This window comes from Nematostella vectensis, chromosome 1 (genome assembly GCF_932526225.1).
Source record: "Nematostella vectensis chromosome 1, jaNemVect1.1, whole genome shotgun sequence".
NCBI lineage: Eukaryota > Metazoa > Cnidaria > Anthozoa > Actiniaria > Edwardsiidae > Nematostella > Nematostella vectensis.
In genome coordinates this window covers 10,215,752-10,240,583 of record NC_064034.1, presented here as the reverse complement: position 1 = coordinate 10,240,583, position 24,832 = coordinate 10,215,752, and the positions used below count along the sequence as shown (strand labels likewise).

Sequence of the window (24,832 nt, the reverse complement as noted above, 5' to 3'; positions counted from 1 at the left end):
CCATTTCCATCGGCTTTTTGGGGAACTGTTGCGATATTTTTTATTGAATTTGGTAAATAGTATTAGGATACCAAGTACAAGATCTTTTTTTTAGATGTTCTCTCATAATTTGTTTCCAATATTGTTTAAAAGCATTTACGGAGGTGTACTTGACTTAAGAGTTCTAGCACCCTAGATCGAAATCGTTTTACTTTATCTGATTGCACTCATGGTAGTTATTTTAATTAAAAACTGTTTGAAGACAATTATACTTGGTGTTTATATTAGGAGTCAAGGCAATTTCGGGGTTTTTTTTTTACTTTTCTAATCCAGATATCATCTGGCATGATTCGCCAGCTCTGACGCATCCTCGTTCCCAGGGTCTTCCCCTCATATCCCCCTTGGGGAAAAAGTCTGTCTACAAGTCTATTACACCATGAATATGTTACTGTCGAATCCGTTGTATCGCGACCCGCGTTCTCAAACACGATTTGTTTTGGTTTTCTTTTCCGTCAGTAAAACCATTCTGAGCCAATCAGAGTCTCGCTTTGTGCGATACAACGGATTCGACAGTAAAACCTCTGTATTCGCCCCTGTTATAAGCCATACGTATAAATACTAGTAAATACTAGATAATTTGAATATATTCCTAACACGAATTTCATTAACTAGATTACATTTTAACAAAGAATAACATGACTTAAAATTAAACATTTTAACGCACTCTGTTTGAGCCACGAGAAGAGACTCAGTTCTAGTAAAGCGGTCTTTGCGGGATAGGCTGCATTTTCTACTCCGGGGACCTAAGACTGTTTCATCCTTTCAGACTAGAATAAAGCTGGAGGTCTCTCTCCCAACTTACGATTCACTAGAGAACCTAAGAATACCTCAAAATCTTAGACACGACAAGTGAAAAAACCCGCTGAGGACGATGGCTTTTCGTATATTCGCCATTCTTACTTTGATAGCGGGAGGATTGGGTCGAGTTATTTTTTTGCAGTCAGAATCTATACTTATTATCCGAGCAGATCTGCTTGACGATTTGATCCACTACTTTTCTCCTCGCACCCCCGTCCTTTGTTAGCTTGAACAGATGCGACTTAGTGGGTTTGCTAGCGAGGTGCATCATAATTTTGTTATATGTTCTGCCTTTTTCCGGATAAACTGTGAACATCTCGACGTTATATTTTTTCATGCTCTTCGCTTCGTCTGACGTTTCTTCAAATCCAGCCGTTCCATATCCATCGGTTACCAAGACCGTCGCCATCTTGACACCTAAAGTGGAGAGTAACTAAAATGTTTTGTTGTTTTATTTTATTGTTTTATTATCTTGTCTCGTCCGAAGGCTATCTCGGCCGACGCTCTTGAACCGTGAGCCAAAACATGCCTGGGAGCGGGGGTAATTGATATTTTAGTTTAAGGCTTTCCAGAGACAAACATAAGCTGTGGATCAGAGGGGTTTCCAAGGATGGGGAAATGGCGATGGCGACATTACTTAACATCCTTCCCGCTAATAACCTCTGGCCATTAGTTCTTGAGCGCAGGGAGCCCGCGAACAACTACGCAAAAAAGCGTTTTTATTTTATCTTATGTCTACACACCCCTAGTCTCCTGTGCGCGAACATGGGGAGCCTGGTATTAAGTACACCTGCGCGGGGACTAGACCACCCCCGTCAGCAGATCTTTATGAACTAGAACGGAAAACCTCGCAAAACAATGAAATGATAAAAACATAAATAAGCCAATAGAAAGTACGGATGGATACATAAAAAAAAATCAAGCCCCTTTGCCGAGGACCGAATTCGTTCTGAGAAGATGAAATGAAATAGGGCCATACTTCCATACATACAATGAAACGCCGTATGGCAACTAAAGTTTTACAGCTAAAGGTTTCGGCCCCAACGCCGCTGTCTAGCGAACTGTACAATGTGTAGTTACAGAAAATATCCATACCCCCATATGGTCGGAGGTATGACCCCCACCCCTCTGGAATTTCCAACCCCCTGGAAAAAAATAAATACAGTAACTGTTAAGGAAAAAGGGCATTTTACCCCCCTCCCCTCTGGAAATTCCTGGGCGTTTGAACCCCCCACCCCCCGGGTGGGGGGGGGGGGGGGGGTATGGATATTTCTGGAACTACACAATACAAAGACACCTGAGTCACCCGCGCATAAATGAGGAGGCAATAACCAGTATCCCAGGCCTGTCTTAGTCGGTTACGCCACCAACAGCTCGCCGAGATGAGATGGTAAAATATTGGTGTATTTTTCACGCCAGCGTCTCTTGGGAGTTGGTGTTTTGCTATTAGTATAGTAACGTGATGTCGACGTAGCTTATATGGCCGCCTTTAGCCTTTCTTCTACTTTGTTCAGTCACGCACGTTCACATGACATTCTTTGTGCTTGGAGACAACAGAACTGAGAATCATGCTGAAATGTACGCGATCGAAACAGCTTTGTCTTAGGTCCCGTTAGCTATACTTTTTGGAAATATAGCGTTCATATTTTTTCGAGCAAAATATCCCGTAAAAACGATAAATCCCGTAAATCGAGTTTGAAAATCCAAATATCATCGATAATTGAAACAAAAACTTTCAAATTAAATTAGTTGATTTTCTCTAAAAGAAAGTCGACCTGATGGCTAAGTCAAAACGGCGTGCAGCTGGGGCATGGGAAGGTGAGGGGAAGGGGCGGGGGGTTTGTGGGGTGGAGAAGATGGCCGAAGCACCCTTTAAACGTAAAAAGGGACAACCCCTCAGAAAATTCTGGTTACGGCCTGACTCCATATTTCCCTTGATTGCATCAAGACGATCCTTTGCCCTTCTTTTTATAGTCCCTACACATCCACCCACGCAAACAGACTCATTCCAATTCCTCAAACTCCCCCCCCCCATCTCCTGCGAATCCACCCTCTCCCCTTTTCCTTTACCCCTACTACTATTTCTACGTAAAGTCTATGAAGCTTTTTTCCTCTTCTACTTTACAGGGGCGTAGCCCTATCTCGTAGCCCTATCTCGCCGTGATGTGGCGCTCGTTTAGCAAAAAGACGTAGAGTAAGAAGAGTATACATTTCTACCTTTTTGAATGCAAAATGTATTTTTTATTTACCTTTTTGCTTGGGCCGGGCTCCTCCTTTCTTCACAAGCAGCTCGTAATGCACTGCCTCCAGCGTTGTAGCGAGCTTTGAGAAGGATTTCTCATACATCATCTGATCCGTCAATGACATTAGCTTGCTTTTGCTGAAGTTATCGCTTAGCTTTGACACAATCACGTGGTGCGCTGAGAAGAAGTTAAGCGAGACACGTGTCTTGTCCGGGGAGATGGTGAATCGACTTATGATCTCCTTAGTCAAAGTCTTGGCTAGTTTGTAATTGTCTTCGCCCATACTTGCAGAGGCATCGAGAACTATCGCCAAATCCACCTTCTTGCCGCATTTGACGTGTTCGGTTTTTGCCGCTGTGTCTTGGGCTGTGAAGTAAAAAGATCAATTTATGGAATTTATCTCAAGTTTCATAGAAAAAATAAATATCGCCAGTGGCGTGTTTAAAAAACCGACAATCTCTTTATCATGGTACATACCGTACATCACGGAAGCTGCAACTAAAGAACAAATAAGCTATACTTATAACCATCAAGAAATGATTTAAGTTTACTCAATTCAAGGAATGCATTGCCGCTGTTACTTGGGCTGTGAATATATCATAGACAGGGGGGACTGTGGATTAAATGAATCGCTTCCTACTCTTCAAAATGTTGTCCGACTACCGGTATGCACTAAAACTCTTGATACGCTAAATGGTAGGATCAAGACAAAATATAAACTAAAGACTTTTTTTTTCTACTGCATCACTGCATGTTAGTAAACTAGTAAAATAGTGGTTATAAATAATTGATGTTCTACTTTCATTCTTTCGCATCGAAGATAATTTTCGCCCATATAAAACAATCTTTGTAAATTATTACCATCGTCATAATTATACGTACCAAATAAAATCACTGCAGCGATGATAAAACCAGCAAAGGTACATTTGTAGTCAACCATGACTCTTGTCAAAGGCGAGAGATCTTTTGTTTATTTGCTGATAATATTGATCCTGTAAACTGTCCTTCTGTCCTCCACGCTTGTCCTTCTTCAGCAGGTTATACCAAGGGTCGACACGCACGAGAAAACGTGAACCGTTGATCACCTGTTGGTGTAATCAATGATGGGGGCGTTGGTTCAAACCATGGTAAAAAGAGGACTATCTTGGCATTTCTGGCATACAACATTAACAACAACAACAAAAAAGATCTTTAATCCTAGAGGAGAGCTAATGTCCCCCAAAAGTCAGACTACACATTTGTTCTGACTTCGCGATAGTTTTTTTCCGAATGTATACGAGTTACTAAAGCCAATCCAGAGTGCATAAGTAGTATCTTATTTATTTTAGCCCTTTAGCTTTAGCCCTTTCACAGTTAATGCCGCTGTGTCACCAGTTTACTTCCGGTCGATTACGTAACAATCTCCGATGATTTTTAACGGAAAACGCGAAAAATATTTCAAAATTTTAAAAGCAGTGTGTCTACTGGAAGTTTCGTTGAGGATGTGATCGATAATTTAAAGCGGATGGCCTGTTAAATTGGGGGGAGGGGTGGGTTAGTGGCTCCAGGGGGAGGTGTGGTTGGTGTTTTTAAGGGGGAGGGGTGGGTTGCGACGACTGTTACGACTATATGGAAACCAGGCTTTAAAGAGCACGGTGGTAAGTAATCCATTTTTCAATTTTTGCCGCGAAGATAGCTGATTGGTTTATTTTCGCGCATGCAATAAATACTGGACCCTTTTCCGCGAGCCAGAAAGGGGAGCGCAAAGATGGTCCCAGGTCTGGACTAGGTGGTCGGGTAAAAATCGCACGAGGCGCAGCCCTAAAGATCATAGGATTGCTGAGCTCCCAAGAGCGTCACGTATTTTATTACCGTGAGACACTGTCCTAACTTTTATTTCTGAATTTCAATTCGTGTTCAGACTAAAACTATACCACTACCACAATAAAATATGAAAATACAAATTTCTCGATACTAATTGGCAGAGAGCAGTGTAGTTACTTGTTTATGTATTGACAAATGACGCCAGTACACGATAGATACTGTATGATACTCTAAACAATTTTCAACAACCTTTTTTTTTATACAAAACTCAAATATTAGAAAATAAAAGCGAGAAATTAGATGAACATTGATAGGGTTTCGATCGAAAGATGATACTTTTTGAAAAACTCACTCGTGCAAATTAATCAGTTAATGCTGAGAATCGTCCCAATGAGAAGCAGGTCAGGTTATCCTGGTTAAACACAGTGAGCTGTGCTGTTTAAACTCGATAATGTAACTTTCATTTGAATGTAGGAAGCTGTATATTCACAGCTGTTTACGATGGATAAATACTTAATGCGACTAGTGAGATTGCTACGTACTGCCAAGATGAGCTTTTTTTCGGTCCTCTGTGTTGCGTTTATCCTCGCCGGAGGTCTCCTTGTCCAAGGGAATAGTAAGTAATGAATTTTACGCTCTCAAAACTTAACTTAGTTAAGTATATTAATATTTAGTTATTTCCTTTAGAGTAATTGAAAATCCTATAATCCTTAAGTCGCGGTTACCTGAAATATCGAAGTTTATCGCCGCACCACATAGTTCAAGACTCAAGCAAATTATTTCGAGCTTCATTTATCTAGGATAAGAGGATAAGCCCTATGGGTGCAATGGGTGCCCGAACCATCAAACCCGACATTCTCCGTGTGAATTTATCACTAATCAGGATATGTATATCTTTTTCAGCATGTAACGATCGTGGGAGCCCGAAAAATGGAGCTCTTCATTGCATAAGGTTCGCGCCATCGAAGATTTGCCAAGTTCAGTGCGCAAAGGGCTACAAGTTCGCGAGTCCAGCCGCGCATACATACGTGTGTAATCTCATGACTGGCACGTGGGTAGCTTTTCCTTCATCAGCGAGTGACCAATGGCCTGATTGCATTTTAGACCAGGTAACCATAAGGCTGTTATCATCATTATTATCGTGATCATCACAATCATCATCGTCGATGTCTTATCTCATAGTCATTGTAACCATCATATCGTCATTAGCAGCAGCAGCAGCTCTGTCATTATCATCATCACCCATCGCCATTATCATCATTTTTGCCATCTCCACATCACCAGCGATATCGCCATCATTATCAGCTTCATAATCATTATCGCTATCAACACGGGCTTAGATCTTATATATGTAAATATCACCATCACCACCGACTTTATCATCATAGCAGGTTACCGCCATAACGACGACACCAGTGCACAGACTGCTTTATAGATAGGCCAAAGGCTTCATAACGGCCATAGAGTGACTATAAACTATTTATGCTTTCATTAATGTCAAATTTATAGCAGGCAACTAAAAGAAAACTATTTCTCTTTTTATTTTCCAGTGAGAAAATGTACTCATCAAGAATTTAGGTCAATTGAAACCAGATTTATGCAACATCAAGTAAAGATTAGATAGACCTGGACTCCAAGTTTTTATTCTCCTTATCATATAAGATTTGTACCACAATAAAACGAAACATGCTGATATTATTATCAAATCAAATCAACAATTGAGGGATGTGGGCTGTTTTTTTCCCACAGTATCTGGCGTGCTTTTTTTGTTTGCGAAAAATTATTTTTATGCCCGAAGAGCATGCTGGAATATATATTCCACCCCTTCCCCCTTAAAGGTTTTGGCACCTTATCCCCAATCTTAATGCGATGTGAACATCGATGCAGTTCATGCAATCAATCCCTTTTCAGAACCTAGTATCCATAGCCTTAGCGATTCTCGAATTATTAGGGGGGGGGAGACCGACGATACATATAAACATGACTATCAAAGTCGTTTTTCAAATGGCGAATCATATGGCTGATCAAAATAAAAAAAAAAAAACAACCTTATGCCGAGTGGAATTAGCGTGTTTGCTCTTTAGTCAATTTGGGCTTTTGGATCGGCTACTTCACAAACTCCAGTGGATTATCGGTATCTTAAAACACGGATTCGAGACTTTTAGCCTTTTTTGACGCATTAACTCGTTATACGCGGTGCGCGTCAAAGCCAAAGCTCTAAAATTGTTTTCTCTGAATGCGAGAAGAACATCGGCACACCATTAATTTGGTTTAAGTCTCATTAAATAAACTAGAAAGCTTTTAGAAAAGCTCTTGCGGAAAATAGAAAAGCACACTAGATAAAAGGGAATGGGGGAAATAAAATTGAACGAAAAACTACATTAAGATTGAACAATGAGAGACATTGCTAGTCTATCAATGTAAAAAAAGTAAAACTATTAACCTGTTTACTGAATTATCTTTGTGTTGTTAAGCAAAATGGCCTTATTTTTTTCTTTTAAACACAATATTATAAACTATACTCGGGATATTAACATGTGTAAAAGCAAAAACATCACACTTGTTTTCCCTCGCCTGGTCGACAGTAGTCCGTACCGCATTCTGGAGTATGAATGTAAATGGCTTTTGAATAATGACCTTGCACTGCTGTTTTGCTTGGTAAGAGGGAAGAAATTATAATCCAGGTTATTTTGCTACCATTGGTGAGAAGAGGCAATGGGGAAGTCGGTGTGCATTATCTCAGCGCAGTAGACGACACAGAACGCATCCGGCGAGCGGAATAAACCTCCTTTGCTATCTTCCTTTTTTTCATTGATTATGCTTTTCATCAACTATAACCATCTATTAACTATGCTTAATAACCAACAAAAGAGAGCGAAAGAAAAATAAGTACTCAGAATCTTCCTGAGCCCTTGGATACATCAAGTGCGAGTAAATCAAGTACTTGAAGTTATCTAGAGAAGCTCGACCATTCCGCTCAATCCGACGTCCAGTCCGATAAGCACTATTTTATCATTTTCATTCCACTCTTGATTGGCAAACAATAATTCACGTAAAGTACAAATCAGGCCTAACCGGGCGAGCGCCAATATCGACAAGTTCATCCACGACGGACCATGGACGCCAAACCGTGCATCGTAGAGAACCCCTTTGACAGCGATCTCACCGAGCGTATTACGATCAATGTCGGGGGGTTCAGACACAATACATTCATGAGCACTTTAAAAAACATCCCCGACACGCGCCTGTCCTGGCTAGCGGAGAACCATACAAATTGTGTAGAGTACGACCAAGTTCTTGGCGAGTACTTTTTCGATCGTCACCCGCGGATTTTTGCAGAAGTTCTGAATTATTATAGGACAGGCAAGTTACACTGCCCCGGGGACGTGTGTTCCACTCTGTTCCAAGAAGAACTGTCATATTGGGGTATAAACGACCGGGATATGGAACAGTGCTGCTGGGCTCATTACAAGCGGCAGATTAATACAGAAGAGACCCTTAAATCCTTCCATCTAGACAGCGCAAGGAAGATGGACGGGAAAGAGAAGAGCGGCAAGCGAAAAAGCCTCACGACTATCTTCGCCAAGGAGGAATCATTCAAGAGGGGGTTCTTGAAACGATGGAACAGATTCAGGCCAAAAGTGTGGGCCTTTTTAGATGATCCGCATTCTTCTAAGGCATCCTGGGTGAGTAAACAAAACACATGTATTGCTTAGATGCATAGGTAATTTGACAAGGGTCTATTGGTATAATATAACGGCTTACAAGTAGTAATAATAAAAAATGATTTGAATCCAATGAGTAGTAAAACCACCGTATAAACTACTCTTTCAAAGACAATTACATCGGAAACCATAGAAAAACAAATGCGTTTTTTTAATTGCTTTATCCGTAAAGCCCTAACACCAACTTGAAAATTGCTTGCATATTTGAAAAATTTGCTAACGAAGATAAAAGCATAAACTCTTCAATAATCAAAATTTTGATAGTATCCTACATTATTATTTACATCCCAATAAAAGGTTTATCAATACAAATTTCATTTTAACATTTAAACTGCTGATGAAATACTTTTCTTTTTTATCGCTAAATACGCGGAATTGAAAGTCGCAGTCTTCACACTTGCTATTGTGAGGTCAACGCGCAAAAGAAAAAAAACAACAACAACAAAAGAAGACGTTAGAGATTATTGCGATTTTATCTTTTTGAAAAGGTGCTTTTGGTGTCCAGAACAAAACTCCACAAAAATTGCGAACAAACATTTTGCTTGGCGAATTTCGTGCAAATCAACAGATCAACTCTGGTCGCAGCTGCATGTCTAGGTTGTTTATCCCTATCTGTTATACATAATGGTCTTTTCACTCATTTTAAATGTATTTTTTCCTTATTGCATTTCTCATATTGGTATAAAAGGAAACAACAAGTGTTTTTTTTAATCGAATAATAAAAAATACGTTTTTTTACCGCAATAGAACGTGAGATCTAACTTGGCTTGTAGTATTGCTTAATCTAAACAAAACTCTTCAATTGACCACAGGGAACATGAAAAGATGTAATCATTAGTGGTACATATTGTAATTTGGAACTTAATGTCACTTTTTCATATTTTGCTTATTTTTCACGGGGATGTAAAGAATGGAATTAGGATTCTGCCGTCAGAAAGCCAGCGATAGTCTTTTCGACAACAAGATAAGATAGCGTAGCAATGATTAATGAGATAGGAAGTACATGGAGACAGAGTTTAGCAAAAAGCAGTCATTTAATTTCACCAATCTGACTCAATTATTTTAGCTGACACTAAAACATAATATTTGTTGTCACGAGTGATGTTATACCACATATTAGAATATGCTAATATTGAAGGTTGATGTTGCTGCTTTCTGAATTATAAAATAATGGAGTTGTCTTCACTTACTAAAAGAAAAAAAAGATTCATAAAAACGTCATTTCTCTTCTTAGATATCTATTAGCATTATCAGATATCGTGTAAAAATGGAATGCAAAATAGATATCCACAAAAACAAGCTATTTTTTTTTATAACTGTAGGGCAATATTCAAGCCCCCAGTATAGAGATTTAACCTAGCACGTCTTTCTCGTGGAAAGCCAATCTTCCTTTCAACGTCTTGAAGGAAAAATAATTTGCCCTTACAGCCTCGTTTCACAATATCTCCATGTAAAAGGTGATATAAATCGCTGATACACTTGCTTGTAATCATATGATTGCTTTAATCACTTTCGAAAATTAACGCAGCTCTAGCTCTTTGCTAAATGCATGCAAATGATGGAGATAAAACATCCCCACCTTATGTGTATCCTATTTTTGGTGTAACTGTTTTCTTTTCTTTTTCTAAGACAGGATTTGAATATTATGCCCTCTACTTTCTTTCAAACGGCGCCCAAAAGTATTTGGCATATCCCATCCTCTAGTCAATTAGGGGGACTAGTACCCTTGGAGACCAGAGGCTCCTAGAGTTTTTCGAGCGAAGCGAGAGGTTTTTTAAACCCGCGCCCCCTAGCATGCTGGGAAAAGCGGATATTCAGCCTCTGGAACCCAGGGTAGGGGACTAGTCTCATCTTCCAGTCTTCGTGGTCTCTCTGTCACGCAAGCGCTTGTAGCAGCGATTGCGTGACAGGAGACCACGACCGCCGAGAGACTAAGGAATAGGTAAAAGAACTTATTAAGTAATCAGATTCACGTATTTATTTAATAATAACACGTATTTATTGATTAATTGCTTTAAACTTTATTTTTCAAAGAATCACAGATAGCACAAAACAGCTACTTTGTGATGAAAAGTTTCATTTCTATACAATTTCAATTATTCGTGTGTGAATTGTGTAAAGTTTGGTCTCAGTATAATAGCATGTTGCATACTATAGGTGTAATACCTGTTTTTGCTTTCCCTCTAACAATATTTACGTTCGAATTTCACCTAGATGGTGCAATAAAATAAAAGCAATGAACTCTAAAGTGACAAAATAATCCAAAAATATCCTCCAATAGGAATACAGCGTGGTGACGTAGGAATTTGTATTTATAATCAGTTTCCTCCGAATGTTCTACCATCACAACTCATGAGATGCTGCATTTTGAGGTGTAAATTCTTCGTTCTCGGACCATGGTTTGGCAAGAAGGGAAATTTGGAGTTCATAGCGGTCGTACTGTAAGGGCGCCTTCTTGTAGATGGGATAGCGGAACGGACCTAGGCAAAGGCAATCCAAACAGTCAAGCCGGCTACGTCTCCAAAGTGGTGAACCAAGTCGATAACCTTACGGATGAGAGAATTCAACGAAAGATCGACGCTTTTCCATTCCCTGACGGCTTTGAGAACAAATCAGTGATAAAAGAAAGCCACAGTAGGTTTTTTGAGCGATTTGCCACTTTTAACAAAGGTCGAGAGGCGGATAATGTTATTTTGTCCCTCAACAAACGACAACGATGGCTTCTTCCAGATCTTTTGAAAAAGGAGCTCCAAGAAACCCAAGAAAATGATGAGAAAGACAAACCGAGAGTGGTTTTGATTGAGAGGCGAGGGACGAGAGAGACCTGTGAAAATAAGCGAGTCAAAAAAGGAGACTGTGTGAATGTTGTGGATAATTTTGGTATACAAAAAAAAGGCAAAAGGTCCAAATTCTCCCATGTAGGAGATTTGTATAAAGGTGGTGGAGACGCAGAAATCATATACGAAGTATCATCCTCAGTTCCTGGACATAGCTGGCCCAACTACCGTGAGTTTGAGACAGACCTTTGGTCAGACTGGTATGGGACTTATGGTACTAAGTCCAAATATAAAACCAAGGGTTTTCGAAACAAGAAAAGATGCTGGGGACTATACAGTGGGTGTGATGTTAAAAGACAAGAATTTGATTGTGACTACTTTGCAGATTATGATGGTGATGCAGATATTTATGATGATGATGATGTCAAAGAGACCAAGGATAACATGCAGAGTGACTTTGATATTGGATCTCTCATAGCTAGCATCGCATTGAAAAAGACAAAGATGAACAATTTCATGGACTATGTCAGCTATGCAAAGGAATGCAGCCCTTATGGAAAGAATAAGGAGTCTAGAAGAATACAAGGGTGCCCTTGGCCTATACATCAAAAAGGAACTGCAGTATTGGTAGACCAGGAACTTCTAAATGGTGTTGAAAAGGAGGTGGCACCTAGCACTCCTCACATTGTTGCAGTGCCACCAGCAACAACTCCTAAGAAACCTGCAATTTATAAATTCCACATAAGGGTTGACAAACTAAGTACGCAATCTGACCAGCTGAGAGAAGAATTCAGAGACAGTTACAGAGAAGGGAAAAGCACACCAAGAAAATTCAGTATAACTCCAAATCAGTATGCTAATGTACATCTCCTCTTTCAAGAGATCAATGATGGTACATCACTGGCAGTGACAGCTGTTAGCGATGAAGAAATGGACTTAGAATCAGCTTTTGCAGGACTTAAAGGGAAATCTGGGTTGAATGTGTCAGAAGTAGTAAAATGTATTCAAGCAGACAACACTCCACAAACTCCACAGGTCAAAAGATGGAACACAGCTGTCTCCTATGATGTACTGTCTGATGTGTGTTCCTATGAACAGAAAGCACTCCAGCTTGAGATGGCCTATGCAGAGATAAAGGAGGAAGATGGCACAAAAGAGGAAGAATCAGAAGACATCTCAGGACATGCAAAGACAGAAATAGGGGTCGTCTGTCGAGTCTGCTATGAAATGGCCACCTCTTCGATTGAAGGTACTAAAAGTCACAATAGGAATTTGCAAGCCCATATATACCTATATATATTTTTTTCATGTTAACAGTTCTAACAGACTTAAGTGCAATTTTGATTTTTTTTTTTTTTGCAAGTTGGAGGCTTTTTAACACAACTACCTTTCGAACTCTCTAATTGGTCAGTTCATCATTCCAAGCTTTTGATTGAGAGAAGTTATGTAATTTGGTTTCTAGAGTGGAATACAAAATGTAAGCTCAAATATTTTGCTTAAAATTTTATTATTTATCATAACATCAACAACAATTACTGCAACAAAGGCATATATATCTATGAAAAAAGAAACCTTTTTTTCTAATTCTAATGTCTCTTTCGAACAGGGTTCTCTGTGCTCAATGCCTGCAGCCATTGGTTCTGTGATGAATGCTGGCAAGCATACCTGGATGAGCAAATCAGACAGGGAAAGACAAGTATTGTATGCCCTGGTTACAAATGTGCCACTCCAGTCGATAACACCACTATCCTAGCCCTGGTACCTGAACTTTACCTAAAATACACTAGCCAGGTCAGGCAGAAAGCAGTAGAGGCAAATCCTTCCTGGCGATGGTGCCCTGGAAATAAATGCTCCCTTGTGAATAAGGTAACAAAGAGAAGTTGTTACCATGGTAATACATTCCTGGACTATGGCGGTGTTCCAGTGGCCTGTGCATGTGGCAAGACATGGTGCTCCGAATGCCAGGAAGAAACTCACTGGCCAGCCAAGTGCGAAATAGCGCAGAGATTTAGAAAGCAGACCAAAGCATACCAGGAAATACTTAATGGAATGGACAACCGCATTAAGTCTGTGTTTGTCAAGCGCTGTCCAGCCTGTAGATATCCAGTTGAGAAAAATGGAGGCTGCCCACACATGTCTTGTACCATGTGCGGTGGACACTTTTGCTGGGAATGCCTCAAAGACTGGAATCTCCACGGTTATGGGGTCTTGTGTAAGGGAGCTAAAAAAGAAGAAGAGGTGGAACTTACAGATAATATTGGATCTGCAAGGTATAACAGGAATGTCCGAGTAGCTACTAATCACCACCTGGCGAGAAATGTCAATGACATGTGCAAGGCATACAAAACTGTTGAGAGAATTGCAAAAGCAGTGGAATCCTATAAATATTTGCAGCAAAATGGTTTTGCTTTCGCCAACAAGCCAATATCTAGTCCTGAGAGATATCTTCAGAAGTTTATTGATTATAATCCCTGTAATTTGCTCAGAAAAATAGTGGATTATAAATTTCTACTTCATACAGTGATAGAGGGTTGCGCTATGGTTATGGCCATGTCAAAAACTAATACCAGTCATCACAAACTGCAAAGGAGCATTGATATCTTGAACTTTGTCATCAGTAGGCTGGACTCATACCAAGACATCATGTCAGACATGTTAGGCTCTGCTAAGGTAGTAAACAATGTAGAGTTTTTACTGGGCACATCACAAAAGAGTTTGATAAAAATCAGCAAAGCAGCACAGCAGACACAATAAATAATGTTGGCCTGCAGTGAGAATTATCATTTTACAATTTTTATAGCCAAATTCGTACTTTCTTCATTTGGAAATAGCACGTAGTCAATCAAACCAAACAATCAAAACCAAACAAACTGCCCCCAAAGCTTGTCTGACTACGCGCTATTCCCAAACGAGACTTGGATTTTGGATTCCCCGAGGTTGTGCAACAACGAATCTGGCTGTAAAATAATGATTATAATTTTATTAAAAATATTGTTAAAATAGAGGAAAACTTATTTATTAATTGGCTAAAGATAGTCTATCAATATTTTCAATAAAATAAGATACAAAATATGAAAGTTTCTCATCTTATCCAGCACATTTTTCACATGGGACATAGTCGAAAAATGCTCCACATCCAAGGGAGATCTGGGGGTATGCTCACCCAGGGAGGGATTTTATAGGCTGTAAACCCCAAATCATGAAAACAGTGCTCCCTGTTTTGCTTGCTCCAGTAACAGAAAGATCTGTGAGAAGGGTAGGGATGTCCCTGCAGAAACTCGAGGCTTGATATTTTTGGAGGACACCATAACCCCTCGGCCTCCAATGCAAATCTTGTCAAATTCCCTGGTCCTAAAATCTTTTTTTTTTTGAGCCGATCCTATTCTGTATAAACAAATACACAAAATAAAACATAATAGCAAAAAGTCATGACATTTGTTTTGCATGTACCAGGAACGATACAAAAACTTGAAATGACCTTGAAGTATCCACCCCACAAAAAAGCTTCTCCATACAAATCACTATTAAACAAAGGCCTCCAATGTATTTTTGCACCCAGAACAATACATATTGTTTGAGATTGGTAAAGCATTAACCAGAAAGGGGATATTATTAATGGCTACTTTTTTGCTTTCCAGGTATTCATAATGATTTCCTGTCTCATGATCCTGGTTTCTGTAACACAGTTCTGTCTCGGCACTGTACCATCTTTGCGAGAAGACAGCTTCACTATGAAAGTCCTTTACTGGCTCGACTTCAGCACCTCCATTTGGTTCACTGTAGAGTTTGTCCTTCGTCTCGTTTTCTGCCCAAGCACCAAGGAATTCGTGAAGAATCCCATGAACTGGGTCGACCTCACAGCCATTCTACCATTCTACTTTCGCCTGTTTAAACTCCAGGACCAGATTTCTTGGCTGGTAGTCATGAGGACACTCAGGATCTTTCGCATATTCAGTCTGTCTTTATCATTCCAGATTCTCTTCCGTTCACTTATTTCTAGCAAAAACGAGCTTTTCCTGGTATTTGTGAGCGTCATGGTACCCATAATCCTGTTCTCAAGCATGATTTACTTCGCAGAAAAAGACGCTAATGACAAGAACTTTCAGAGCATTCCCGAGTCCTTCTGGTGGGCGATAATAACAGTGACCACCGTCGGTTATGGGGACGTCTGTCCAGTAACAAAATTAGGCAAAGTCATAGGTGCGGTGTGCGCTATTTGCGGAGTGGTAATTGTTGCACTCCCCGTGTCTGTGATCGGAAGCAATTTTTCGTATTATTATATTCAAGCGCACACTAGGGTACAACAACCACGGCGCGCTAACAATCAGCACCAAAAGACCATCTCCCATGTGCCCGCGAACATCATGGGCCTTACAAGGCGGTCTACCATGACAGGGTCTCCAGATATGCGCATGCGTAAGCGAGTGCTTGCGTCACCAGTACGCAAGAGATTACGCAGGATGGCGACCAATGGCGAACCAGGAAGATTACGACACAACTCATTTCAACACATAGAAGAGGTCTCAAACATGTGAGGGGGGAGGGGGGGGATAAGGAAATTGCTACACAACTCATGTCAACACATTTTTTTGGTTTCGCTATCACAGTGTTTAAGATCTGCTCAAAAACTGTGATAGCATAAACAAATAAATTCCTTCAAAACTCATGCCAACACATAACAGATATCCAAGATGGAAGTCCAAAAATTCACGCCAATACAGAACAGATATATAATATATATGTGATGGCGGGCCAGCAAGGTTGCGACACAACTCATGCCAACATAGAGAGGACTATGTAAACACCAAAACACCGAATTACATATTCAAACAATAACTTTGTCTCAACAAGGAACAATTATTTAATCTATGTACATATCATCAAATATCTAAAATAAAATAAAACAGTGCCACACGATGGGCAGCAAGTACAGCTATTAGGGACCTTAAGCAACGACATCGCGGACGCCGACGGCAGAAAACAATGCAATTTGATTCAGAATTTAATAGCAGCACGTGGAAATTGCGTTCTGTCTGAAACATTTCAGCCGTTTTCCGTAAAACCACGGACGTGTAAACTCCAAGATTCACGGTTAATTGAGGACGCGGACGTTTGAGCAGTAAACTCCATTACGTTCGCTGCTGTAGAAATAATTTCCTTATTTTATTTTTATGTCTCTGGCTATAATGTTTTGCCTATTCCATTGCAATTAAATTATTATTGATCGCCACGCGCGAAAACATCTTTTTCGATCGCGTTGTCCCAGCCGTCGTCGTCGTCCTTGCTTAAGGCCCCTATTTACTCATTTAGACGATGAGGCGCAAAAACGACCTTTAAAAAATTGTCTCTGCCAGTCACCATTTTGTCCTCCTACAAGAGAACCAGGTGTGAGAAAGAATCCGTTTCCATCGGCTGATTTGGGGAAGCCAATGTGATATTTTCCATTGAATTTGGTAAATAACGCATACGATTACCTATGGCTACTATTTATCCTAAAGTGGTTATTCTAAGATTTCTTCTCATAATATTGGTTGTAAACAATAACAAAGGTGCGGCTGACAAGGGCAAAATTTAATTTAAAAAACAATTTAACTAAATGCCGGTGTCTGAACCAGTAAATACGTAAAACTCAAAGTGGTGTTGGCATCTGGATTACTGAGCTTGAGTCCTGTTCCTGTTATGAATACTCATTCTACCAAAGCTTTAAACCCGAGCTTCGCCGAGGCTTACTGGGGTACCGATCAAAATGAGACTTACATACAACAAACAGGAACACATAGATATCAAGGGCTATTACGCCTAGATGTCTTGTCTCCCACACAGTCCCTCTGGATTTTGTCACACAATGCGCTGGACTTTAGTCCGTAAATCCTGCGTGACAATGTTGTTTTGATTCTGGATATTCAAAACTCTCATCATTTTTCCTTTCACTTTCCTTGCATTGATTGATAGCTTCGAAATAGAATTGAGCAGTTTTTATTATAGGATGGATTGGGATTGAGCGATTCAAGTGGATTTTACAACTGAGATGAGCATCTCATTTGCACAGGGTTTCATAGCATACGAAACCATGCGTCACGCAAGAGACCCTGGGTCTTTAAAGCGCATTGCGTGATAGACGTTAGAACTGGAAATGAGACTATTAGAAGTCTAGTCCGTATAGATGTTGAAAGAAGAAGTTACTTGGGGGTCAGCTTAGCGTGGTACCGGCTGAGCTTGTGGTCGCTGTCGGTTGTGGTTGCACAGGGAATCCATTGTCTTTCAGCATTTGTACCAGGTCACCGTACCTGTGGGAAAATCGCAGTGAGAGCAGTTCACAGTTCACAAGCTGGAAAAGGATTCTAAAATTTTTCAGGTTAGCGAGGGAAAAAATGTGGCATGTTAAATAAGGAAACGCAGTTCACATTCAAGTCCCTAAGGCTTTCCGTTAAATTTCCCCCAAAGGTGTTGATAGCAACATTAGTGTACTTTACAAACGGCGCGATTGAAGAAGGAAAGAAACTTTTGTCAATTTCCCCAAATATAATTGATCAGTTTTCCGTAGGCATCAACTTGAGCCAAAACAAAGAGAGTCCATCGAAGGAATCGAGCGGTATCTAGCAAAGGCAAGAGGTAGTAAGAATGGGTGGGGTCAAGAGGGGGAGCCGAGAGGTGGGGGAGAAATAGCACTTACCCGTGTCCTTTAAGCATATCGAGAAAGGCGTAGAATTGCTTGAAAGAAGCCTCGATGCTTTCTAGGAACCGATCATCCTCGAGAAGCGTCCCGCCTGAGTCAACAACAACAGCTGATAATTTAGAGCGGATGGCCTGTTAAATAGCGCGGATTCTCATATATTCTATTGTCTTTTCACGGTTGAGGTTTCCGTCAGACCTCCGGAAGTAAGCTGGTGACAATGCGGCTTTAAGTTCCTACTATGCGGAAAAACCGTTGATTATGTACCTTTGCTATCTGTCTTGCCGCCATTAGCAGATGGCGAGATTTCCGTTGTCGCCGGAGCTTTCGGGGACTATAAATAGAAACACCACTTGTGTCATTAACATTGGCGCTGAGCAAGCGCGTGGATGTGTGTGACTCGCACATGCCGCCCTACCTTCTTCCACTTGTGGTAGTACTTAACATTTGCGCTGAGCAAGCGCATGTAAGCGCGTGGATGTGTGTGACTCTGCGCATACCGCCCTACCTTCTGAGCATTTGACGACTGTCTGGCCTGGATCAGACGAATCTCTTGCTGAAGTCTCCTGTTTTCAACTTGAAGCTGACAAAATAATTCGTGACAATAGCATCAGAAGACAGCATTATAAACAGATACACGAAATAAGAAAATGTTAGTGTGTTAAAGTATTCTTTGCACATGAACTCGCACTTCAATATCCTGAACAATAAAAATGGTGCGCGGTATGCTAATACATGATATGACGGATTTGAGACAGAGAGTCACAATAATTAATGTGTCGATTAACCAGCTCCAATGACAAGCGAAAAAGGGATATAAGAGCGAATGGGTAAAACCATCAGGAATTAATCTAGTCCCAGGCGTTCTTACCGGGTTCCTGCTTGTGGCCTGGGACGTCCTCGCGTTCCTGTGACGTCACAACTCTTACCACAGGAAGCCCGATTAGAAAACCGGGTGAGACGCCTGGGACTAGGCTATTCAGGTATCACTTACCTCGAGTACTCGCGAGTCAGCCGATGCCCGCGCGCGACTCTCATCTTCAACTCTTCGGCGTAGGAATTCGATCTCAATCTTCATCTCCTTTAACTTCCCGCCACTCATGCGGACATCTGCACACGACACGGAAAAAAAAAGTGAAAAAAAAAATCACAAAATGATGACACTGTACTTAACACATGTACTTCCTTCTAAGAACAAATAATTGTGTCTTTTTAACGATTCTAAGAGTTCCTCTTGGGTAAGAACAAGCTCGAGAGCAGCAACTGACCAGAGCTAAGAAGTCAGTACTTTTTGTTGTGACAGGTGAGCGCTAAATTTCGCGCAATACCGAGCCACTAAAAAAATTCAATTCCATCGGCTTATTCAAGCGAGTAACTGAGATAGTTTCAATCAAATGTCGTTAATGGAGTTTCAAACTTCAATCGTTCTTGCAAATGGACAGTTGTATTTTTTTTAAAAATCGTAATCAATACGACTGAAAATAGTGGAGTTGCTGATCGATTTTTTTTTCTTTAAATAAAATAAAATAGCGGCTCATCTCGTTGTCTTACCAGAGTCAGTGGAGCGGCTAGACGGAGGGAAGGACGACTCTTCCTCGCTTTCGACTGGAGAACTAGCAGCCCGAGGGTCCACCACGAAATCCGCGACACCTTGGGCTTTCTTCTTCTGTAAGCATCAGAACAACCACTATATTAGAAAACAGGGGGGATACAGGAAAAACTTGTGCGTCTGTTTCTCTTTCCCTCGAAATTGGAGGGTTTTTTTTTTGCTAGAGAAGCATAAACAGACCGAGCAAAACAATGCATTATATCAAACACAAAGATCTAATGGATTGTCCCTTGATCCTCCCTGCAGCAAAGAGATCATTATCTATTATCAGTTTCTGCTGTAACAGGATCTATTTCCTGCGGGCTTACAGAAGCGAGCTGGAAATCGGGCCTTTTATTCTAACAGTAAACACTGTTCATTATTTTCCTGTCATATATACTCTCTGAATATTTCAGTTCATTTCTGCACTGTAAAGAAAGTAATTAAGTATTGTCTACATTTGAGTAACAGGTTGGATCTCATCACAGGAAATAGCGAAAAACAAACGGACAATCTCCACAATACCAAACGGTAATTATACGCGGAAACCAACGTAATTTGCGCTAGAACGTCATCATTAAAGGGTAAATTAATAACCAGTTAACGCAAAATTTAATACCTTGACATTTCCACGAGGCAAGCTGTCGTCAGATGTCGTCTTCAATTTATGTCTAAGGGAAAAAAAATACTTTGCTAAGATGACAAAATGGCGGCTGACAGAGTTTTATGGATACTAAGTACGTACTTTGGGGTACAGAAAAGAAACCGGTGATAAGTTGCTACCTTACCGGTTTCTCCCGAGTTCTATGGATATTAAGTACGTACTTTGGGGTACAGGGAAGAAACCCGTGATAAATTGCTACCTTACCGGTTTTTCCCACCTTACCGGTTTCTCCCGAGTTCTATGGATATTAAGTACGTACTTTGGGGTACAGGGAAGAAACCCGTGATAAATTGCTACCTTGCCGGTTTTTCCCACCTTGCCGGTTTTTCCCACCTTACCGGTTTCTCCCGACGCGTGCTGCAGTTCTCCAGGGGACGCCTGCTCCAGTCTTTTTCACGGTTGCTCGTACCACAGGCGACCTGACAGAGGCACTTCGTGATCGTGGCTGTTGAGGCCCGTCCCTTTGAAAAACGCAAAAAACGGTCTCCCTTGTCATCAAAGTCTACGAAGTGCGTCATGCTTAGGTGGGGCGCTTAATTGGAGGAAGTGCTTAGGCGAGACGCTTGCTCTGGGGAGGCCATAATTTGAGGGAGATTATGATTAAAATTTTTCTCTTAGGCAAGGCGCCTATTCAAGTTATTACGCTAGCATACTTTGCGGATCGGCGGTTGTATGCTGTGGAGACTGTTCGTGGCCTCTCTCTTTTGACTCCTTTGCGCAGCTGCCGTATCCTGCCAGGCTTGGGCTCTTCTATAACAATCCACGGGAACTGCAATGCACACAAAAATGTGATCGCAGTTTAACCGATTATTTAATTATTCATTTATTTATCAATTGTTCTTCTATAGCGCTTATAGCAAAATATGTACCTATCCAAGCACTTCTACCAAGGGCATAAAATGAGGGTGTGATTGGTCTTCTTTAAGTTTACTTAGTGTCATAAGTACCTCTGTTTCTATGTCACCAGCATTCATCATGATTTGCTCCATAATTGCAGTCAACACATCTCTATCTAATTGAAACAGAACAGTTTTGGGCGCCACTGTTACAAACAGATTCATTTAAAATTTGCTTATAATACAGAAATGTTTGCCTGTCAATAATTTAAGATTTATGATGGTAGAGAGACAACGACGGCATACACATTAGTTCTTTCCAAGTGCTAAAAGATAATGGAGGTAGCCATTATCTTGTGTGTGTGCTGTCTTAGACTCTATGTCATTGAACATAAATTTGATAACACAACTGAAATTACTATCAAACTCCAATACCACCATTAAGCATATTGATAATTCTTATATACATACCTATGAGCGGGTTGAGTCGCAGATCCAGAACAGTGATTGTGGTGTTGAATTTGAGGACTGGTTGGAACTCCATGGCTCCCTCAGTGCTCACTCCACACTGCTGAAGATCTAGAGCTAAAAAAACACACCACATTCATATAAAAATATTGAATCAGGTAAGGAGAACATGAGAAGATAAATGGCTGATGGAGAGTAGCAGACAATTGATATTTAAGGTGGCCAGACAATATAATTTTTCATTTCTTACAGTATTTAATGGCCCTCTCTAGCTGTTTAAACTACATAAAATCTACTCTGACACTTAAAGCATGGCTTACTAGCGAACCATCTGGACCAGGACCATGGTGTCATGAGGAACGCCCAAACATAAGTGGGTAAACCACATACATTTTCACACATCGATTATATGGATTATATTAATTATTAGAAAAAAGTAGCAATGGCAGTTGTGATAAAAGTGGCAGTTATAGAAAATCATAACAAAATCAGTCTTTTAGGTGGGACAAGACCTTACACATTTGTTCTTTATAGTATGGCCCATCTTCTAAAAGAACGTCTGGATAGATATGTAGTATACCTTTTACCCATAGATCATCTTTTAGTGCCTCAGCCAAGTACGACATGCCACGATCACTAACTAGAGGGTTCTTGCAAAGTGAAATGCGCCTAAGTCCCGTCATCCTGTCCATATCAGGGCGTCGGTAACGCAGACTGTCTTGCCATGCAACACTGTGCCGACGAGTAGCTTGAAACTAGAACAGCAAAGACTTTTAAGTCTTTGCACTTAAAAGTGCAAGAGGCTCAATAAGAATAAAAAGCATGACAAATGTACTTACTCTGATGATCTTTGCAAGTCTTTGCACTTAAAAGTGCAAGAGGCTCAATAAGAATGAAAAGCATGCCAAATGTACTTACTCTGATGATCTTTGCAAGTCTTTGCACTTAAAAGTGCAAGAGGCTCAATAAGAATAAAAAGCATGCCAAATGTACTTACTCTGATGATCTTTGCAAGTCTTTGCACTTAAAAGTGCAAGAGGCTCAATAAGAATAAAAAGCATGACAAATGTACTTACTCTGATGATCTTTGCGATTTCCTCAGCCCCTCTCCACGTCAGGTTACACCCAGTGAAGTTGATAGAAGTGATTGACTGTGATCCTTTGATTGCATTGGACAATACTTACAAAGAAATGGATAGTATATAGCTCAGCAACTTACTTTCAAAATAAAAATTACTATAATAAAGGTGTCCCCTTCATTTTTAGTAGCATAAAAATAAAATTGAATTAAAACCTACTCTCTAGTCCATGGTCTCCAATTTGGCAGAACTCTAAAGACAGGTGCTGAATTGTACTATTTTTTGTGATGCCCTGAAAGGGAAGTGTTTTATCAAGATAAGACAATATCATTGTAGGTACATACATCAAGAATGTTACGGTCCAACAGTAGTAGAACCTTATAATCATTTACCTTTGCAAGACATGCAAGATCTCTCTCCCTTAATGGAATACCTTGTAAAATAAGGCAGTTGAGTCTTTCTGTTTTACTAAGGCAATCCTTTATAATTCTGTATGTCAAAAAAGATGAAAATAAATGTCATGTATTGTTACCAAAATAAACAGTACAAAAGAAAACGAACATTCAAATGGCACTCAACAGATCATGTGACTGGGTGGTAAACTTGCTTGTGTGGGCTCTGTCTGTCAGCAAAATAACAACTACAAAAAGCTAGTGCTTACGGATCAACCAGAAAGTTTCTTTGTCATTCATGCAGTATATTTTCATTGAGGGATTTAATTTTTTGGTCAATTCCTAGTGTGACAGGTGCAGTCATTTCTGTGTTTATCTTGGCTTGAATTTACCACTCAAAAAGTCACATGACTTCTTGGTGCAAGTCGCCTTTTGATCTCCCTGTGGTTATATACCAAGATCCAAAGTGCCGTGATCATAAACTTTACCTGCATAGCTTATAAGTCATGTCTTTACTTCTAATTGGAGGAGTTTTCTTTTTCAATGCCAGCAATTTTTGCTCTGAAAGTTCTGAAAGTACATTTAATACACCCATAGGAAAAGGTTAATAGTTGGCTAACTTGTTTATTTATTCAACACTTTTAAAACTGAGTGATCTTGTGGGATTACAGGGGGTGGGTTGGGGGGGGGGTGGGTGGGGGCTTCTAATGGGCCAAGTGACATTGACATGACATGGAGGAAATGGTCTATGGAAGACAAGCATCGCTAACATGCTGAAACAACAATACTCATTGAAGTCTAGTTGTGAATGACGACAACTTGTGCAAGAGCTTGCAAAAAAGGGGGCCGAGCTATCCCATTTATAGTGCGTGTTCGTGTTTAAGGTGGTTTATCCCCCCCCTTTGGACTGCCAGAAAGCTATATGTTACAAAAAATAATTACCCCCTTCCCCTTAGTTATGGAGCCAGAAACCCCCCTTCAGCAAAAAGCTAGATCCACCCCTGGTTGGTATCATCTAATAAACCTTCTATATATGACATCTTCTGAGCAAGTCTTGTGCGACCTGAACCATGTTACATGCAGCTGTCATTTGATTCAGTAAGGTTGACTGAACCCGGCTGATTCATGATACACTCATCTTTGACCTACCAGTGTCTGGATAAAGTGTTTGCTGCCAGAAGCTTCTAAATGCCACACATTTTAAGGTCTTATTAATCTTTAGAGCCGTCAGTATGGGCGCCCAGTCTGGCTGTCGAACCCGGTCCGCGTTACAGTCTATAGTATGTTCATCCAGATTTGCCGTCACTGCAGGCAAGGGACACAAGTTCTGTAAAGCACACAGATTCTCGTAGCAGAAACCATAATCTATGGCGTTCCTCTGGTGCTTCCGCACAGTATCCATCATGGATATCCAAATTATTGTTTATAGTTGTAGAAACCTTGATGGCGGCTGGCCCAGATTCACTTGAAATTCATAGAGAAAAACAGCTTAAGCAGCCGCTTTTCACACGTTCATGAGGCCAAGTTAAGCTCCATCCTCTTCTCTGTATTTCCTAAGGGTGAGTGGACTTTTCGTAAACAGTAATTCAAAGCCTACTTTTGAGAGTTTCTTTCGTAAATTGACAAAACAAGCAGACAGAATCTCCAACGGTCTGTTTTGGAGATCCGCTGTCCAACAAAGACTCATACACAGGAAACCCAAAATATATGTATGCAGTCTAGCTTTGGTTTATTTTACAATTTTATC

The 24,832-nt window shown here is 40.4% G+C and overlaps 5 protein-coding genes across 6 annotated transcripts; 3 read left to right on the top strand and 2 right to left on the bottom strand.

The window, feature by feature from the left end:
- Positions 1 to 14: 14 nt before the first annotated feature.
- On the bottom strand, positions 15 to 4,143 carry LOC5520297 (von Willebrand factor A domain-containing protein 2). 2 transcript variants are annotated; one of them, XM_048723899.1, is made up of 3 exons: positions 3,963 to 4,143; positions 3,087 to 3,446; positions 15 to 1,254 (listed from the first exon to the last, which is right to left on the bottom strand). In XM_048723899.1, exons 1-3 carry the CDS (start codon positions 4,018 to 4,020, stop codon positions 980 to 982), a joined length of 693 nt encoding a protein of 230 aa, XP_048579856.1. In that variant the 5' UTR covers positions 4,021 to 4,143; the 3' UTR covers positions 15 to 979. The 2 variants fall into 2 exon arrangements, with proteins under 2 accessions (XP_048579856.1, XP_048579861.1); XM_048723904.1 differs by lacking the exon at positions 3,963 to 4,143 and adding an exon at positions 3,558 to 3,847.
- Positions 4,144 to 5,347: 1,204 nt separating this feature from the next.
- On the top strand, positions 5,348 to 6,576 carry LOC116603708. The gene is made up of 3 exons (XM_032365308.2): positions 5,348 to 5,499; positions 5,787 to 5,992; positions 6,434 to 6,576. Exons 1-3 carry the CDS (start codon positions 5,385 to 5,387, stop codon positions 6,434 to 6,436), a joined length of 324 nt encoding a protein of 107 aa, XP_032221199.2. The 5' UTR covers positions 5,348 to 5,384; the 3' UTR covers positions 6,437 to 6,576.
- A 992-nt stretch (positions 6,577 to 7,568) lies between these two features.
- On the top strand, positions 7,569 to 17,019 carry LOC5520289 (potassium voltage-gated channel subfamily C member 1). The gene is made up of 2 exons (XM_001640072.3): positions 7,569 to 8,569; positions 15,024 to 17,019. Exons 1-2 carry the CDS (start codon positions 8,000 to 8,002, stop codon positions 15,918 to 15,920), a joined length of 1,467 nt encoding a protein of 488 aa, XP_001640122.3. The 5' UTR covers positions 7,569 to 7,999; the 3' UTR covers positions 15,921 to 17,019.
- Positions 10,922 to 14,457, top strand: LOC116603706. The gene is made up of 2 exons (XM_032365302.2): positions 10,922 to 12,634; positions 12,992 to 14,457. The coding sequence occupies exons 1-2, from the start codon at positions 11,005 to 11,007 to the stop codon at positions 14,137 to 14,139; spliced, it is 2,778 nt and encodes a 925-aa protein (XP_032221193.2). The 5' UTR covers positions 10,922 to 11,004; the 3' UTR covers positions 14,140 to 14,457.
- LOC5520291 (centrosomal protein of 78 kDa) lies at positions 16,229 to 24,769 on the bottom strand. Its single transcript, XM_048724433.1, has 17 exons — positions 24,235 to 24,769; positions 23,574 to 23,655; positions 23,086 to 23,182; positions 22,913 to 22,985; positions 22,691 to 22,794; positions 22,195 to 22,369; positions 21,618 to 21,731; positions 21,258 to 21,322; positions 20,964 to 21,079; positions 20,649 to 20,771; positions 20,266 to 20,317; positions 19,610 to 19,724; positions 19,053 to 19,168; positions 18,567 to 18,641; positions 18,326 to 18,392; positions 18,059 to 18,152; positions 16,229 to 17,672 (listed from the first exon to the last, which is right to left on the bottom strand). The coding sequence occupies exons 1-17, from the start codon at positions 24,488 to 24,490 to the stop codon at positions 17,576 to 17,578; spliced, it is 1,821 nt and encodes a 606-aa protein (XP_048580390.1). The 5' UTR covers positions 24,491 to 24,769; the 3' UTR covers positions 16,229 to 17,575.
- Positions 24,770 to 24,832: the final 63 nt, after the last annotated feature.